Source organism: Daktulosphaira vitifoliae, unplaced genomic scaffold (assembly GCF_025091365.1).
Source record: "Daktulosphaira vitifoliae isolate Bord-2020 unplaced genomic scaffold, ASM2509136v1 Scaffold_1, whole genome shotgun sequence".
In the NCBI taxonomy this organism is placed as follows: Eukaryota; Metazoa; Arthropoda; class Insecta; order Hemiptera; family Phylloxeridae; genus Daktulosphaira; species Daktulosphaira vitifoliae.
This window is the reverse complement of record NW_026099572.1, coordinates 5,100,323-5,117,633: the sequence shown is the minus strand read 5'-3', so window position 1 is coordinate 5,117,633 and position 17,311 is coordinate 5,100,323. Positions and strand designations below refer to the sequence as shown.

General features: G+C 25.7%; 2 protein-coding genes across 6 annotated transcripts in view; one reads left to right on the top strand and one right to left on the bottom strand.

Moving 5' to 3' along the window:
• Window positions 1-15,730, bottom strand: part of LOC126896103 (UDP-glycosyltransferase UGT5-like) — a 19,047-nt gene extending 3,317 nt beyond the window's left edge. The window contains exons 1-6 of one of the 3 annotated variants that reach the window (XM_050668575.1): window positions 15,458-15,727; window positions 13,943-14,384; window positions 7,967-8,206; window positions 7,705-7,884; window positions 4,683-4,914; window positions 1,904-2,123 (exon numbers count right to left, since the gene is read on the bottom strand). In XM_050668575.1, the coding sequence (XP_050524532.1) occupies window positions 1,904-2,123; window positions 4,683-4,914; window positions 7,705-7,884; window positions 7,967-8,206; window positions 13,943-14,362 (1,292 nt within the window). In that variant the 5' untranslated portion in view covers window positions 14,363-14,384; window positions 15,458-15,727. Of the gene's footprint in view, window positions 1-1,903; window positions 2,124-4,682; window positions 4,915-7,704; window positions 7,885-7,966; window positions 8,207-13,942; window positions 14,385-15,457 lie in introns of all 3 variants that reach the window. The other 2 variants (XM_050668574.1, XM_050668576.1) reach the window with 2 other exon arrangements.
• The window catches only part of LOC126896092 (gamma-aminobutyric acid type B receptor subunit 2), a 145,739-nt gene that overhangs the window by 23,545 nt on the left and 104,883 nt on the right, over window positions 1-17,311 (top strand). For all 3 annotated transcript variants that reach the window (XR_007701770.1, XM_050668549.1, XM_050668550.1), the window contains exon 2: window positions 14,566-14,613. The gene's annotated coding sequence lies outside the window, so the exon portion shown is untranslated. The remainder of the gene's footprint in view (window positions 1-14,565; window positions 14,614-17,311) is intronic.

Below are 17,311 nucleotides of genomic sequence, written 5' to 3'. Positions count from 1 at the left end.
AAAAAAAAAAAAAAAACACATCTTAGGAAAACCAATACCTTCTCAGCTTCGCATCGAAGCTAAAATATTTAAAGATGACTAAGGGTGTGTCCAAAGACGAGAGATATTGTGAGGTTCATCACAACTGAATAATTTAGTATTTAAAATAAATTTAGAGCGTATAATAACCGATTTTTTAATATCTATGTATAAACATCGCTCAATGAAAAATTCCAGGTACGTAACTTAAGATAATGTATTAATTCAAGAAAAAAATGTGAATATTTCATTTGTTAAAGGAACGTTTTAATAATTTGAAAATAAATTATGTGGAGTAAATATATCGTCGAATAAAAAAAAAATCGCAGCAAAAAACATTCAAATCGAAAAGGTAACACATATGGAAGTCAAATATTTAGATTTGACAACAATATTCTCTTGGTAAAATATGACTTGTTTATAATTGTTAATATTTTTTTAAATGAATAGTGTTTAGTTAAGTAAAATTCATAATTAAAATGTTTACGTAGTAAATTATTAAATCAGCGCAATCTTTATTTATTCCTCGTTAAAATTAAAAAATAGTTCTTATTAAAAAATAATAAGAATTTAGAATTAAAATAAAAGAAGTTTAAAACAAAAATGTTTTTTTTAATATGTTTAAATAGATTTTCTCTTCAAGTAATAATTTTAACCATGTTAAATGTATAATTTATTTGAGAAAAGTTAAAATGATAAATGTATGTAAGAATATTATAGAATATTGTTATAGAGTATTATCGAGTCTTGAATGATAATATTACCAATGAATAATGAATTATTATTTATTCTTTATTAATGTCTTTTTGAGTATTAAATAATTATACTTTTTAACATGATCGCTAGTTCATTTTAATATTTTTTTCTCTCGGTCTGTATAAATTAAATTCTTAATGGAAAAAGATTTTTACATTTAACCATTTGTAATGCATTTATTTAATGGCGATACTGAATGTTTCTTATTATAATACTATTTATAATACAATATCTACAGTTATTAATAACTCTTAGTTCAATCGATTATCATTTTTAGTTCTTATACAATAAAGAATCAATATCCTAAAAATTTGTAATTTTATATAATGCAATGTTTTGGCACTTAAATCTTAATCTTTGAGTGTTTCTTACTGGTTATAAAATGCTCACTAAAATTTATTTTCACTTTTCTTAGTACTGAAAGAAACTTTTATACAATCCCTTACAGTAGTATTTTATTATAAATCATTTCATATAAGTACTTACAGCTTACGACTTTTATTAAATTATATTCTAAGGTCTAGCAGTTAACGTAATTGCTATTATTATTATATAGACAACACTAATACGCTGATGTTGTCTAGATGAGAAATGAAAAAGTTAAACGTTATATATACCATACAACTGACAATTTTTTCAAGCTATATAATCTCTAGCATTTCTATTTATTGTCATAATATAAAGCAAAAGTACCTTTTTTTGTTGTGATACATGAAAAAAAATGAAAAACCATAAAAACGCAACATACAACAAAAATATAATTTTTCAACGAATGTTCACATTACGTGGTTTTGATTGTTTAAAATTATAAATATTAGTGATAGAGAATTTTTTAGAAGATCTCTTGATCAGCTAAGTTTCCGGAAGTATATTTTGTTTAAAATTTGTAATATTTTAATTATAGCAGTAGTGTAGCCAGGATTTTCGCTAGAAGGAAGACAACTAAGGACATTTTTTTGTTTTTTATCTTATCGCATTATTAGCACCAAAGTATTAAGGTCTTACAGTGTTAATAGTAATAATTGGTCAATAAAGTGGGCTAAAACTCCTTTAATCCATTGTCGTATACTTCGCTGAATAAAAGATTTCTTTACTAAATACATTATGAGCTCATTATAATTATATTTACCTTTTGTCACTCAGCATATCAATAATTTTATTATATACAACATCTTCATTAATCATGTCATATTCTAAATGTTTTCCACATCCTTTTTCGATAATGTAGTTCATATTAGAAAACTGGTCAGCAAACATAGGGATACCCATAATAGGTACACCTGAGTAAAGTGCATCTAAAATTCCCAACAACCCACAGTGCGATATGAATAGCTTGACATTGGGGTGATCTAAAACATAAAAACTAAATTTTTCATTTGAATTTAACAAAATATTACCATAATAATTATTTAAAATGTTTTGTTATTTGATAGGTATTTTTTATTTTATCATAGAAATAGGAAAACTAAATGGAACTAAAAAAACTATTAAAATGAATAAATATCAGTAGTAATACAATTTTCAAGTACTATTTGTCCGAGAGAAATAATTCAATATTGTTATATCTCATCATACAAAAATATTGTTTGTATTTCAACAAATTTGTAAATGTAAACAAAATGCTTATTCTTTACAAAATATAAATGGAGAAACTTTTTCTAAACTATGTTTTATAGCATGTAATTCAGTTAATTTATGATTTTGAAACGAATGAATACAGTACATTACAATACAATACCGTAAAATTCTATTGATGTAAACAATAATTTGTAGTTCAATATTTTTGATAGCTTTTCAGAAAATAATTTAAACTATGCTAATTTAAAGTTGATAGTTAAATAATAGAATTCAGCATAAATAACTTTTTATTCTCACATTTCTAGTTAGCCTACTCTGCAGTTGAGGTATTTTTTTATCTTCATTCGTTAAAATGTTTTTGACATTCTTTATTTACGTTATGGATTTATATAAATAAAGTTTCTTATTCGTAGTTTAGTTGAAAGTTCTCATGGTCTGTATTTACGTGATTACCTCGGTCTCCTTTTATTACTTGAAATTGTATTAAATGTGGCGAAGTTCATATTTTAGTAGTTTAAATTTAGCGTATTTAACTTAATTTGTTTTTTTGTTTAAATTAAAAAAAATTAATTCAAAGTAACCTTGTAAATTTTTTTTACAATTATTCTATAGTTTATAGTTACAACCAATCGCCAAACTTTGCACCGTGTATATTATTTGCCTAATACGACTAAAAATGTTTATAATGTGTATTATACTGAAAAATTAATTAAAGTTTGAAAATATCATATTTGTATTGTTAATAATGAAACTTTTTTCATTTTATGTATTTAAACATATATCCAATATAATGTCCATTAAAATAAATCCTTGTAACTCTAAAACACTTATTTAAAATATATTTTGTTTCATAAACCGTTCATTTAATTTAGTTTTTTGTGAATTTTAACAAAGTTTGTATATAGAATTGATATTTATCACTTTCCGAAAGTTCAACTATACCAGAACTAATTAAATCGGTATACCTATATACAGAGTGTTCGGTTTATCATTAACCACTCCATTACTGACAAAATATGTGCAAAAAAACTTTGATTTCTATTAATTGCGAATATATTCTTGATTTGTCAGCAGATATTGACATTTAAGAATCATCCCTTATAAATTAAGGAAGTGTTATCTTTATTTTTTAAAAGGCAACATACACATTTAACAAATAAAATAGGAAACAATATAACTAAGAAAATGACTGGTCGATTATATTATTTTGTGCCAATACTTAAAAAAAAATGATTCTCATTTTATACCTAGTCGGAACAAAAAGTACGGTCGAGAAATAGCTAGTGATAAAAATAGCAGCTAATACCCATTCATCACCATCATTCATTACTATAAATTGTTAATAAATTCTGAAACACTGTTACAAAAGTCGTTATCGACCAGTTTACTTAATTACTTAATTAAATTATATTCTATTTTATAAGCTAATCAAATAAGTATGTTGCCATTAAAAAAAAAAATAGTTATCACACCTTTAAGTTATAAGGCATCATTCTAAAAAGCCATTATTAGCTGAAAAATCAAGTAATTAAAAGAAATTAAATGAAGTATTCATTTTGTGAGTAATCTAATGGTTTAACCGATCACCTTGTAAACATATTCAATTAAGTTCATTGTGTGTGTTTGTTGAAATCGAGTCAAATATTTTTGTGATTTTTCTATAAAAATACACACGTTTAAAAGGTAATAACTTATATATTTTCTATCTTTAAATCAAAACAAAAATATAAGTCGAAAAATAAAATAAAAGTTTGTAGAAATAGTATGAAATTAATGAATAATTATTATATTCATATATAATATTAGCAATAGAATCTCTCCTCATATTATTTACTTTAGGATTAGTACAATTCATCTTACATGAAATTTATTTATGTGCAACTATATTACATAGATCATAAAACAAATAACACTAGTCATTAATATATTAGTAATAAACTGTTGTCATGACATATTTATAAGAGCTTTCCTTTGAAATTTCATTTGTTGAGTATAAAGTTTCACAATTTTTCAGTAAACTTTTAAAATAATGACGTTTACTGTTACATTACGTAAAACAAAGTTTTGGATTTATATTGTAAACTCAAAAACGTTTTTGTATAAAATAAAATTTAGTAGAGGATATTTGAAATGAAAAAAAGATTACATCCATTAGTTATCAACATAAAAGTTTGTTTGAAATGATCTGAAATTTATTTTGTAAATTTCTTTTTTTAAATAGAATTTTTATTTTTGTACTTATACTTACTTATCAATTATACCTAAAACAACTTATAAAGTAATAACTGTCAAAATAAGATTTCCGATATAAACGTATTAAAATGACTTACTTAAAACGTCAAATTGAGGCGTCCATGAAACAAACTTTATGATATCTTGTCGGAAGCCAAATGGTGGATCATCTTCCCATTTCCAAAGTACTTTATAACCAGGTGGTAGTCGATTGAACGCCCCAAGGAATGCTTGTGCTTGGTCAGCCGGTAATGATGCGCCTTTTAAGATAGAACCCATTGAAAAGTAAATGATACCGCGTGTGGCACTCGTTATGTATTGCTCCAGATCCTTGTAAAACGCCATTATATATTGCCTAGGAAAAATATAAAACGCGCTGCACCATCTAGTTTGGGAATCATCAATGAAGTGAATCAAATGTCAAATTATTAAATTTCATTTACTATTGGCAAAATATGAAGAAATAGTTAGATTTAAAAGGTTAAATAATGCTACATTACAACAATTATCTTTTGTTAATAAAAAAATATTTTTTAATCGAAAAAAATTCTTAATTAAAAAGCATATATTATTTATTATATCACTTGAGTTATTAGATAAATTAAAAATTTAACCAATTAATTATTATTAAATATAATATAAGAAATCAGAAAGAAGGAGGTACAAGTCGTGAGAATGAAAGGCACAAGAAAAAATGACATAGGTGACAGTTAAGTAAAAGAGATAACAAGGACTCTAATGGTAAAGTATCTAGTGATGATATTAAAAGGGATCAAAGACAGTACTTCTAGATGTAATGAGCTAAAATATTGTAAGAGTCGAGCGGTTTCTCAGATGAAATAATAAAGAAAATAATAATGCAACGAGTCGCTTGGAATTTAACTTACAGAAATATATTTTTAAAGACTCGCGGAAACGGATAGACAGAAAGATGCATTAGATAAGAAAGCTTCCAGATCAGTGGACTGAAACGAAAAATCTAGAGAATATACAGCTATATATCAAAGATTTTTAAAGTTATTCTTATTCATACTTTTTTATTGTAATTCTTCCGAATAACTATTAGAAGTTTAACTAAAATCGTCCCAATATAGTTTGGGCGGTATTTGATTATGTAGCTAATTGTACAAAATTATTGATTATAAATATTAAACTTATAATTTGATTCAAACTACTAAAGAAAGTTGCATATATTTTTATATGATAAACTTTAATTATTTTGTTTCAATATTTATGTTTAGGTATATATGTCAAAAACGTAATTCATAACGAAAAAATCAATTAATTTTTAACTTTTACCAAAACAATACTTTCGGATATGACTGAAGTGAAACATTTGAAAAATGAATGTTTTAAATGTCAAATAAGTATTGAAATTCATTTATAAATTAAAACCGAAAACTGGAATTTCCATAAAATCGTTATTTCCTGTTTTATGTGCAAGCGTGTTTTGTGTACTCAAAGAGGCGTTTATTTATTTCAATACTCTAATATATAGGTATAGAGTAAATCAATTTGGTTCGTGATGGGCAAGGAAAAAAACTTTTTATTTTATTGGCAAATTATAATAATATTATGCATAATAAAAATTCAGCGTAAGCTGATCGCCGTTTTGCTTTACTTGTAATTTAGCGGAAACTGATTGGATCTCATGAAAATGCAAAGAAATCGTTATTGCAAGATTTCGAAAAAAACCGTTTTCAATTTAATAGTATTTCTTTGGTATGCTTGAAAATATACAACATTTCAAAATTAGGAATTCAAAAAAGCTGTTCAATAACATTTTTAGAAATATAATATTCAGAATAATTTATTTAAAAATTTTTTTGCGTTGGCAGCCAATCATATCTTGAAAAGGTCATACAATTGGAATATAAAAATAAGTGTGATGGCTATATATATAAACAGATCCTGTAGTAAAATATAATCCGATGTAAAAGGAAAAAAGTAAAAAATTAGTAATTCTGTTATTTTATAAGGAAGAATGAATATCAAAATAATATTCTTATATATATATATATATATATATATATATTATAAATATCTTTAGTGAGTGTATACTATTTAGATAACAAAATGATTTCATGTTTGTTTTATCTTCAGCAATTCTTTTACCGATTAAATTAAGATGATTGTTGACAAATGGAAAGCTGATAAACAAATGTAAATTTTGTTTTGTTCTCATCGACGTGAAAAGATTTAAGCAAAATGAGATATAAAATAGCTCTTAACATCACACACGTACCCTTATTCAAAATATGTTCTCGTTATAGCCTATGATAGAATATTTATTTGACAGGATATCGTTTTGTATTTCATATTAATACGGTATCTACAAATGTTCACTCAACTCGGTACCTCAATAAATTAAAGATTTTTTTGTGTCAAGATCATTTACATCAATATTATTTCAAATGTTCGCAATGAAAAATAGGAAATATATGTGAAACATAACTTTGAAAAAGAAATTAGTTGTTGTTCAATGACACTATTTAAAGCAAACGACAAACAATTTACATGACAAGAGTGTTGACATTCACAACACGGTTTTCATTCTGTTTGTATCGTAAACCTCTAACTATGCTATTGAGAAAAAATAAAAATAAAATTCTATGCACTTCGTAGTATTGAGGTAATGAAGTGTTTTGTATGAAAACTGAGCATACGTGTTTGATTCAATTACATTTAACGCTTTTCCGTGGCCTTAAAATATCCTTTCTTATCATAGCTATATAAAGTATTAACGATTGAAACGTTTGATATTTGATTGAAATGAAAACTACATAGAGGACTTGACAGCTCAATAAAATTATTTTAAAAATAAAAGTATAGGTTTTATAAACACATAGAATGAAAACTTAAGAGAAATTGTGTGTGCATAAAACAAAATACTTAGCTTGTCAATCATATTTAAAAAGTAAACATTATTTTTGAAAATGAAAAGGGTTGAACATCAAGAGTTTTGACTAATATTTCGGTAACACATTTTACTAAGTGTTTTTTCGCTTACGAAGCCAAAATGAAAATCGAGATACAGATTATAAATCTACTATGCTTCAATGTTGCGAATTATTTTAATTTTAAATGGCGAGGCAGGAAAAAATAATTTATAGGTCTTACTTGTGGTAGCGATTTGGGAGTTTTGAAAGTACATCCTCCGACTTGAATGATGCCAGGTGTATTTGGTCTTGGATCGCTAAATGTAAAGTGCGTATTCATAATCACAGCGTTCACAGCGTCAATACCTTTTGATTTGTTTTCGTGGGCCTTTCCCAAGTATTTATCAACGATTGCCTGCGCCTGAAAACCACCAAGTTAGATAAAATGCAACCACTCAAAATAAAAATTGATATAATATTTAGCACGTGACGGATTCACTAACATTTGGTTTGTATTTGAACAAATACATCAGCCTAATGATTGATAGCGTTATGGTGTTTATGAGCCGTTCGACAAATGGCATTCGAGTGGTAAACGGTAACAGGTTGACAGGTATATACGATGGGTTGATAATGTTGCCCATCATATCACTATACCATGGATAAAAACTGGTCGAAGTTACTCCAATCAACGGAGCTCCAAAACGACTGGCGGCCGATACAAAACATGCGGTGTTGAATATCTGCGATGACAATCAAAAATTAATTTTCATTTGATTTCATAATTCGATTGGTATTTAGTTATACTTTTTGATGGTTTTAAAACTTTTTAAAAGTTATTTTATATTCAATATTTAGTTAATGATATATTATTAACATATGTTTTTTTTATTTATTGAATAATTTTAAACTTAGTTTTAAAGTCAGATCAATCATCTATAGAAAAAACTAGGTATAATATCTGTTTAAAACTATGCGCACAATTTATCAAATAAAATATACCAAACAAAGGTCCTGGTTTCACCTGTTTGTGATACTATGTCGGATAAGAATAGGGTTTACTGGATAATGTCCAAAACCGTTGGTTAGCCTTTTTTACTTCCTTCCTGTTTGCGATAGTTAGTTATCTAATTTAATTTAAAAAAAAAAACAGTAGTACGTTGTAATATAATTATCTTTTGGTCAATAACTATACAAAAAGTTCTCATTAGCTTATAACTGTAAAATGTTAATTTTTTTTGTTTCCTGAAGTTTTGTAAGATTAGTTCATTAGGTTCATTAATTTATAATTGATTGCCATTGTGTCATAGTTGAATAGTTTTGGTTATTCTTACTAAAATATAAACGGTTGTAATACCATTTACTGATTTAATTAAATCCGAATAAACAACGACTGCCAAATTCTAATTTAAATTGATTATATAAATAGAGTTCTATTTCAACGACTATGAGGATTTAACGTAATACCTAAACTCAATAACCTCAATCATACTTCGTAAGAAGTATACACGTATGTATAAAAAACGCATACATTTAGTATAATCTCATCATCACTGAATCATATTTTGAATTCATACTTGTATAGGAAATTAATATGAATATATTATATTGATGGCGATAGTTGTCAGTTTTACTAATTTAAGTAAGTATTTAGTTTTGTGTCTTCTAAAAAAAAAAAAAATAGTAAGAAATTCAGGCGTTAGAGAGAAAAAAATATTTTTTTTATCAAATTTTCATGTCTAAAATTTATATTTTTATTATGTTTTATAGATATGGCCCAGTATGGTTCAGCTTAGTACGAGTATAGTTCGATCGATCCTGATTTGTACTGGAGATTTAGTGGCAAACTCCCAATTTCACCCCCTTCCCCAAATGACGTCACTGAGATTTACATTTTCAAATATTCTTGAATATTTTTTGTATTCACTTAATTTTGTTTTAAAACTTATACTATAAAATTAAAAAACTTTATGATGTTTTTAGTAAAAGAAATAACATAAATCTTCAAAAATATTATATTATCTTGCAATCTTTATATTATTTTTATCTTATAACTCAATTCAATGCCATCCACAAATATCTTCTGTATTATATTCTCCACATTTCTATACAAATTGTTGTTATTCCAGTCGTTCTTTATTAGAAACATTTGAAACTACGCGCGGTTCGTTGTAGAACACTAAATTTGTTATTGGGATCCAAAAAGCATTAGGTCGTTGTCATTTCTATTGTCCATTTATTTGATTTATTTTTAACTCTACAAATCTTAAAAACGTGCCAAAAAATAGGTACAAATATATTTAAGTTCTAAATTTTATAACACAACCCTGCCGTGTTAAAAACAAGAAAGTTTGATAAGAATTGATTCACTACGTATAGCAGTCACAAAATTTGTTTGCATTGCCTAAAAGCTACGAGAGAATGCAACTTGGTGGCCAAATAATAAGATAGAAAGCTACTAATTTATCCAGTTGCGTTCTCTCGTGGTCCGCAATGTATGGGTATTAATAAGTAAGGAAACGGGTTTCTATTGTTCTCATTATTTATAACAATTGACCTGTATCCTTATTTATTTAACACTCTGTATATATTTATATGTATAGACAGTTACATGTGATTATGATAAAAATTTCATCAAAAACTTATTTTAATATTTTGAATTGCATTATTAATAGTTTTTCAAAGTTAAGTGGAGATTTAGGAGAAGTTTTCGATTTGTAAAATAAAATAGAAAAACATATTATATTTGATAAATGTTTTGCGTGATTGCGTGTAAGAAGACTAAAAATATTTGATTACCAAAAACTTCTGTAAATATTGAAAGCTTTTATTCGTCTGAAAAAGCTAAATTTTCCACTCGTTTATATGTACTGAGTAGCCTTTTCGCGTAGTTAGCCTCACGTTATAACCTTTTCTATAATTCACGAGTCTCACTCATACTTAGAGCTGCCCGGTTTTCTTTACTTCAGAAAACTTTATAAAAGGACGAACAACTTTGTTCAAATTTGAGACATAAAGAAATTGATTTCCTTTGAAGAATAAAAATATATAGCCAAATAAAATTCTTAGTCTATAATAATCCGTTATTACTATTATACATTTTATAAATAGTAAAAATAAATAAATAAAAAAAAGAATAATAACTTTCTTTGTTGGAGAAAAAACCAGTTACTTATATTTACAGTTAAATACAACTAAAAAAAAAAAATAAGTAACCCGAGTTTATTTTTAAAATAGCAATTATAATGGCGCCAAGAGAGAAACCGAAAACATTGAAATCAAAGTAAATTATTACCCTCAGTTGTCGTCGTGACAGATTATTTTTATATGTTACAAAATCGGGCAAATATTTGTTTTAGATACTATTAAGTAAACCATATTGTTTATTTAACGAACCAAGGTTCATCAAATTAAATCGTCTGATATTAAAACTCGAGACAAGTATAATTAAAATAATGCATTGAAATGTGATAATTTTTAAATTTTAATGCTTGATTTATTTCATAAAAGTTAATTTTCCATAAAATCTCCAGAGATAATATAGTAAATTAAAATTAAAATTAGTCTAAAGTTATGTTATACTAGAGATTAATTATCTTTAAAGTCTTTTAGATGGTGTACTCTAACATGCCTACCATAATATGCATAATAAAAGCATTAAAATGCAGCTCTGATTTTTATATTAATATTCAACGCGTGGAATAGTGTTGATGAAAAATTGAAGATTACTCATATTTTGAATATTATCTTAGAGCTTAAAAGATCATTTTTGGAAAACATTTTTATTATATTACCTTATAGCCATAATCAGGCACGTAGACAAGGGTGGGCCTGGCCCCCCTTCGATTTAATGTGGCCCAGGGCCGGCCCCCCCCAAAATTAAAATTCAATTATTTTTATGAATTATCAAAAACGTGCTAGGCCTAGATATACATTGAAATTATTATTAATTTGTGATTACTATTGAGTAATACAGTTATTATTATGGCTGTATTTTCATTTTTATATTCATAGAAAACGTTATTTGAAAAAGATAACGTTCTAGACGTAATAATAAATGGAATAGTAATTACTCCAAACGTGGTTGTAGGTAAATTTTTTTTAACTCTGGTCCAACAAATGATAACAAACTACCAAGTATCTGCATTGATTAGAATCTAGTTGATTACAAAATTCGATGAGTATACTCTATGAAAATATTTTTTATAAATCTTATCTTTAATTTGTTTCTTTTTTTATAATTTAATAGTAATAAAATAGGTAATTTATTTGTTTTTATTAATTTTTTATTTGCGTGCTCTAAATAATAGTAATAAAAATATGACTAAAAAAAGGCAGGAATTGTTTTTAATTTTAAATAAAATAAATTTTACATTGTTTATAATTTATATTTATTTTAAAATTTTTTATAACTTATTTATTATTAGTATTTAGGAATAAATTATTTTTTCAAAATAGCTTAAAAGTTGAAAAATTAAATCAGCTTATGTTTACATCATTATATTATCAGCTTCGATGCAAAGCTGAGAAGGTATTGGTTTTACTATGATGTGTTTTTTTTTGTGTCTGTTATCACTTTTTCTCAGTCTCACCGTACCGATTTCTTTCAATGATAAGTCAAAAGATCACAAATCATATCTAGTCGAAGACATTACCCTCTAAATTGAAAAAATTTCCCTCGTTCCCCGTAAATGGGAGAAAGCCCCCAAAAAATTACAAATTTAAAAATCACTAATTTTCCATTTTTTTTACTTAAAATTGCCATAATTTTTTTATATATATGTATGGTATTGTTACATTTCATTTGATATATTTTTTTTATAAATCTGGCCCTTTACCTGCCCACGGGGGGGATTTAAAATGACAACTTTTTCACAAAAAATTAACTTTTTCCACTTAAATTTTTAAAATGTTCCGGAAAGTCTGACACTTTTATCTATATCTTAAATTAAATCTAATGTAATGTACTATTTTATTTAAAAAAATTTCGGATTTTATTTTGTCCTCGCGGTGAAAATTGCTACCAAATGCTATTTTTGTGTAAAAATTCTCGATTTTATATTTTACATTTTTAACTTAATAATGCTATAACTTTTTGAAAAATGTATGGATCAGCAAAATTTTTTTATGAGAATTAATATTTTTTAATAATCCCTTTTTCATTCGACATACTTTATCTAAATCAGGATATTAATAAGGAAATAGCAGATCATGTAACTTTTGGAATAATCCACCAATTTTTTAAAAATAAACACAAATTTTGAACTTGTAAGATTCATAGAATGGAATACTTTTTAAGGAGGAGTGGTGGGAGCCCCCCCCCACAAGCTTTTCATGGGAAACAAATTATGGAAAATGATACAAGGGCCCAAAATTGTTGGCCCCTCCAATAAACATTTTCTGGCTACGTGCGTGGCCATAATTCAGGATGAATGATTCATTAATTTAGAATTAATCTTATACTCCAATAAGATGTGTTGAGATGAGGTTTTTCCTTGTCATTTAATAATGAAAACTCAATTGCGTGAAAAACTTTATCGAGTACTATTATAAATATCTACATTTCTAATTCAAAATACTCAATTGTTGGTTTAATTAATTCAAAAAATTAATTTTAGTTTTTTTATTTGAAGGCATTTGTACAGCATTATACATTAATTTACATGGCTTCCTTTTCCAATTAAATATATTTTATATTCTACTTATAATTCAGGTCTTCTTGAATTTACTTTAAACCTTAATTTAAATAAAAATTAATTTTTATCACCAAGAATAATTGGAGTTTCACTGTAATTTTAGATATGAAACTTAAAATTAAAGTCAATGGTAAAAAAAATATTGCATTAATAATTTTTTTTTGCTTATTAAAATTGTTTAGATTTACAAACAAAGATCTTCTAAATTTGTTCATTTTAAATTTAATTAATCTTAGATATTCAGATTTAATGATTTTTCAAGTTATTTCTTACATTCTAAATTAATAAAAATAAAAATATAACCATAAAGCAAATTTAGCTAAATGTTTACATATTTAAAATTAATTAATTTTTCTTTTTTTTATTATCCTATTGTTTTTTATTTGATAAATACATGATACATCCATAAACCATATAATCGAATAAAAAAAAGAATATATTATATCTAAAAATAAATTTCAATTTTATTGATTTTGCGTATTTAATAAGATATTTTAATATTCTCTGCCTCATAGATTAATCTGCGAAATATGAAATATTATGGTGTATATTTTTAAATACTTTATTAGTGTATATAACCATTTATTTAGTAAAATCCTAGTTTGAAACAATTAACCATTTAATATTTTCTGAGAATTTACCGAATAAAAATAATTAAATTGGGGAAACTGTCAAATAAGCTATCAATTATATTATCAGTTATATTATACATAATATAACCAACTTAAACAAACTAAACTTATCTAATTTTTTTTTATGAACAGCTAAGAAGTTTAATATTACCTCGACTATGACGAGATCGTACTTTGTTTTTGTTCTCATCAAATCATTTAAACGACCCGAAGACATGACTCCTTCACAGTTGTCTATTCCATCGTCAAGGATTACCAACATTTCTCTAATAAAACCATTCCCAATCACAAGTTCAGTTGTCAAATTTTCATATATTGGTACACTATCTTTGATGCTATAATCATTGTAAACTCCTTTCCAATCTCCTTGTTTTGTGTTGATGGATGTTTTAGGAAAGTGACTGACAACAGTAATGTTATGTCCTCTTGCTGCTAGTGCCTCAGATATCATTTGGAACATATAAAAGTGGCTCTTAGCGCTAAATGGGAATATTGCTAATATGTTGTAGGAAGAAACATTCTGAATAATTGATCCCATTATGATCAATAGTTGTAACATTACTAGCTTCATTGTTCAAAAATTGTCTATTAAACTAGACAAAAAAAAAATGTCATTTAAAATTATGGGGTACAAAAAGTTTAATTTCTATTTCAAGAATAAAAGTAATAAAAGTTTAAGCTACATTGAGCACATTCATGTCAAATAATTTAACGCCATGTTTTAGAAAAATGTATTATGACCTAAACTAAAGTTTATTTTTTCAATTTTTGCAGGCAATGGCAAAATATATTGGAGTAGTCGGAAAGCAATATCAGTAAACGGTAAGTGATACTTATGGTTTATAGAAACATTATTGGTAAAGGTATGATATCCAAAGAGTACTCATGACTTTAGAATAAAAGTTAAACGATGTTAGTGTCACTTAAAAATCATTTGCAGTAATAAATATCTAATAATACTAAATGAAAAATAAATGTCTTTTCAATAATGAATAGGGAATTGTTTTTGAGTGAGAAGTAAATTAAAAATCAATTTTCAAATGTTTCAAAAGAATCAATTTTTTTAAAGCTCTTTGAAGTGTTTTAAATATATATGAGCGTAAATATTGATCACACAACTTTTTAGCTAATAAGTTAAAATGATAATTAATTTTATATTTATAGACAGCTACTGTCAAGTTAAATTTTACAATAAAATAAAATAAAAGGCTCAATAAAAAAAAAACCCGATGGAATATTATAAAAGTAACAGATAAATAGACTACATATTTCTAAATGAAAACACTTGATAATATATTTTTATAAGTGTTGCAATAAATGGCAATATTCCAATTTCTTAAAGGTTGTAAAATTTTGAATTTTATACTATGCACTTCAATTAGTACACAATTAGTTGCATTGATTAAAAGCATCACAAAACATCGAAAGGTATTTTAAAAAAATATCAACTGTCAGGTTTATTAGTTTTAGTGTTGAGTAAATGTTAAAAGAGATAACATTGTTTACTAATGTATATATTATACTGCTACCTAACGGATATCTCTAAACCCACTTGAAATCGTTGCACATGACATCGTTATTAAACATTATAATGTACGCCTACATGTGTTAAAATCAATTGTTTTCAAATACGCTCACAAAATATTGTCAGTAACAAAATATTTACCGACAGACTCACTTTGATGTAGAACGTTGTCACCAAGAAAACACTGAGTCGATTTTCGAAAACTTGCAATTATCAATTGTTTTGTTGAAAAAATAACATATTTCATTTAAGTTTCGTAGTATACGCGTTTTTAAAAATATTATCGACACGACGGAGTTGGCCGCACAGAACAGGACACACGTCGTATAAAAAAAAGTGACTATCGTACAACTGCATGTGTGTGGCTTATACGCTGAATTTACCGTCACAGCAATAAATACTAAAACGCACATGTTTGCCTTGATTGGTTACAGCAGTTTCTACGTCGTGATAACTCACAATCTGCTAATCAAAACAAATTTGTATGAATGAAAGTACGGACTACATAGAAACGATTCAATTGCGTTACTTAATTGCTGAGTTTCGAGCTACTCTTAGTGCTAAACAAATACACGCAGCTTTGCATTGTGTTTACGCCATTCTTCTTAGAAATAATTTCATAATTCAATTAGTAACGTGCTTGAAACTATATCAATGTAAAAATAATTGTAACATTTAATATTTCCGATGGAACAAAAGTTCAAAATAACTGATCGCACGTCATTCCTTTACATATTTACTGTTATGTTAAATATCATTTTGGAATACATGACAAATTGGAAATGGAAAATAATTTGCTTTAATTAACTTGTATCAAAAGAGTTTTTATATTGAAATCTTACTAGATTTTTATTTGAACTACACGTTTAATTCATTATAGAAATTATTTTTATATAATAATTTGTCAATTATTACTAAAATTTTAAATTGTTGCATATTAAAGCTGTTATTGTTAAAATTAATTATATGGAATCCTTCCATTATGATATTTCCATATGGGTAATAATATTTATTATTTCTAATTTTTCTTATTTTATAAAGAAACACTTCGATAAGAATCTTTATTAGTTTTTCGTTTTCATATTACAAAAAAAAAAAAGTTCTTTAGAGCTCTTTTTAAGTTTATTATTAAATTTTTTTTATATTTGACATTTTCTATATATTGAATTATTATTTTTTTATTATATGAATTTAGATTTACATCATGATAGAATGTTTCGATAGTATATCCCCTTAATAATGAGAATTCTTACCTTAATATTTTTCTGTTTTTAAAAAAACAAAAAAATCAGAAAACTAATTTAATTTTTAATTTTTTGTTGGAAATTATTTAATTAATATATGTAAGTGATATTGTAGAAGTATTAGAATAAATTTTTGAGTTGGTATTCAAAAAATTCATTTAGAAGATATTTTCCATCTCTGCTCTAGTTGCCCCAACGTATAATAGGATTTTATTAATGATCAACTGTTTTTTTCCATAGACATAGGAAGACTTGTATGAGCTTAGCACCTCCGAAATTTGACATAATTATATACAGAGTAATCGGTTTATAATAAATAACTCGGTTATTCGCAAAATAAATACACTATTGAAATAAAATCTTTGATTTCTTTTATTTGCATGTATATCTTGATTTACTAGTATAAACTAAACATTTAATAATAACTTTTTACAATCATCCCTTATAACTTAAAGGGCTGATATCTTTTTTTTTTTTAAGGCAACATATATATTTAACAAATGAAATAGGAAACAATATAACTAAGAAAATGAAAACTTTTGTGTCAATACTATAAAAATGATTCTAATTTTATACCTAGTCGGGACAAAAAGTACGGTCGAGAAATAGATAGTGATAAAAATAGCAGCTAATACCCATTCATCACCATCATTCATTACTATAAATTGTTAATAACTTCTGAAACACTGTTCCAAAATTCGTTATCGACCAGTTTACTTAACTACTTAATTAAATTATATTCTATTCTATA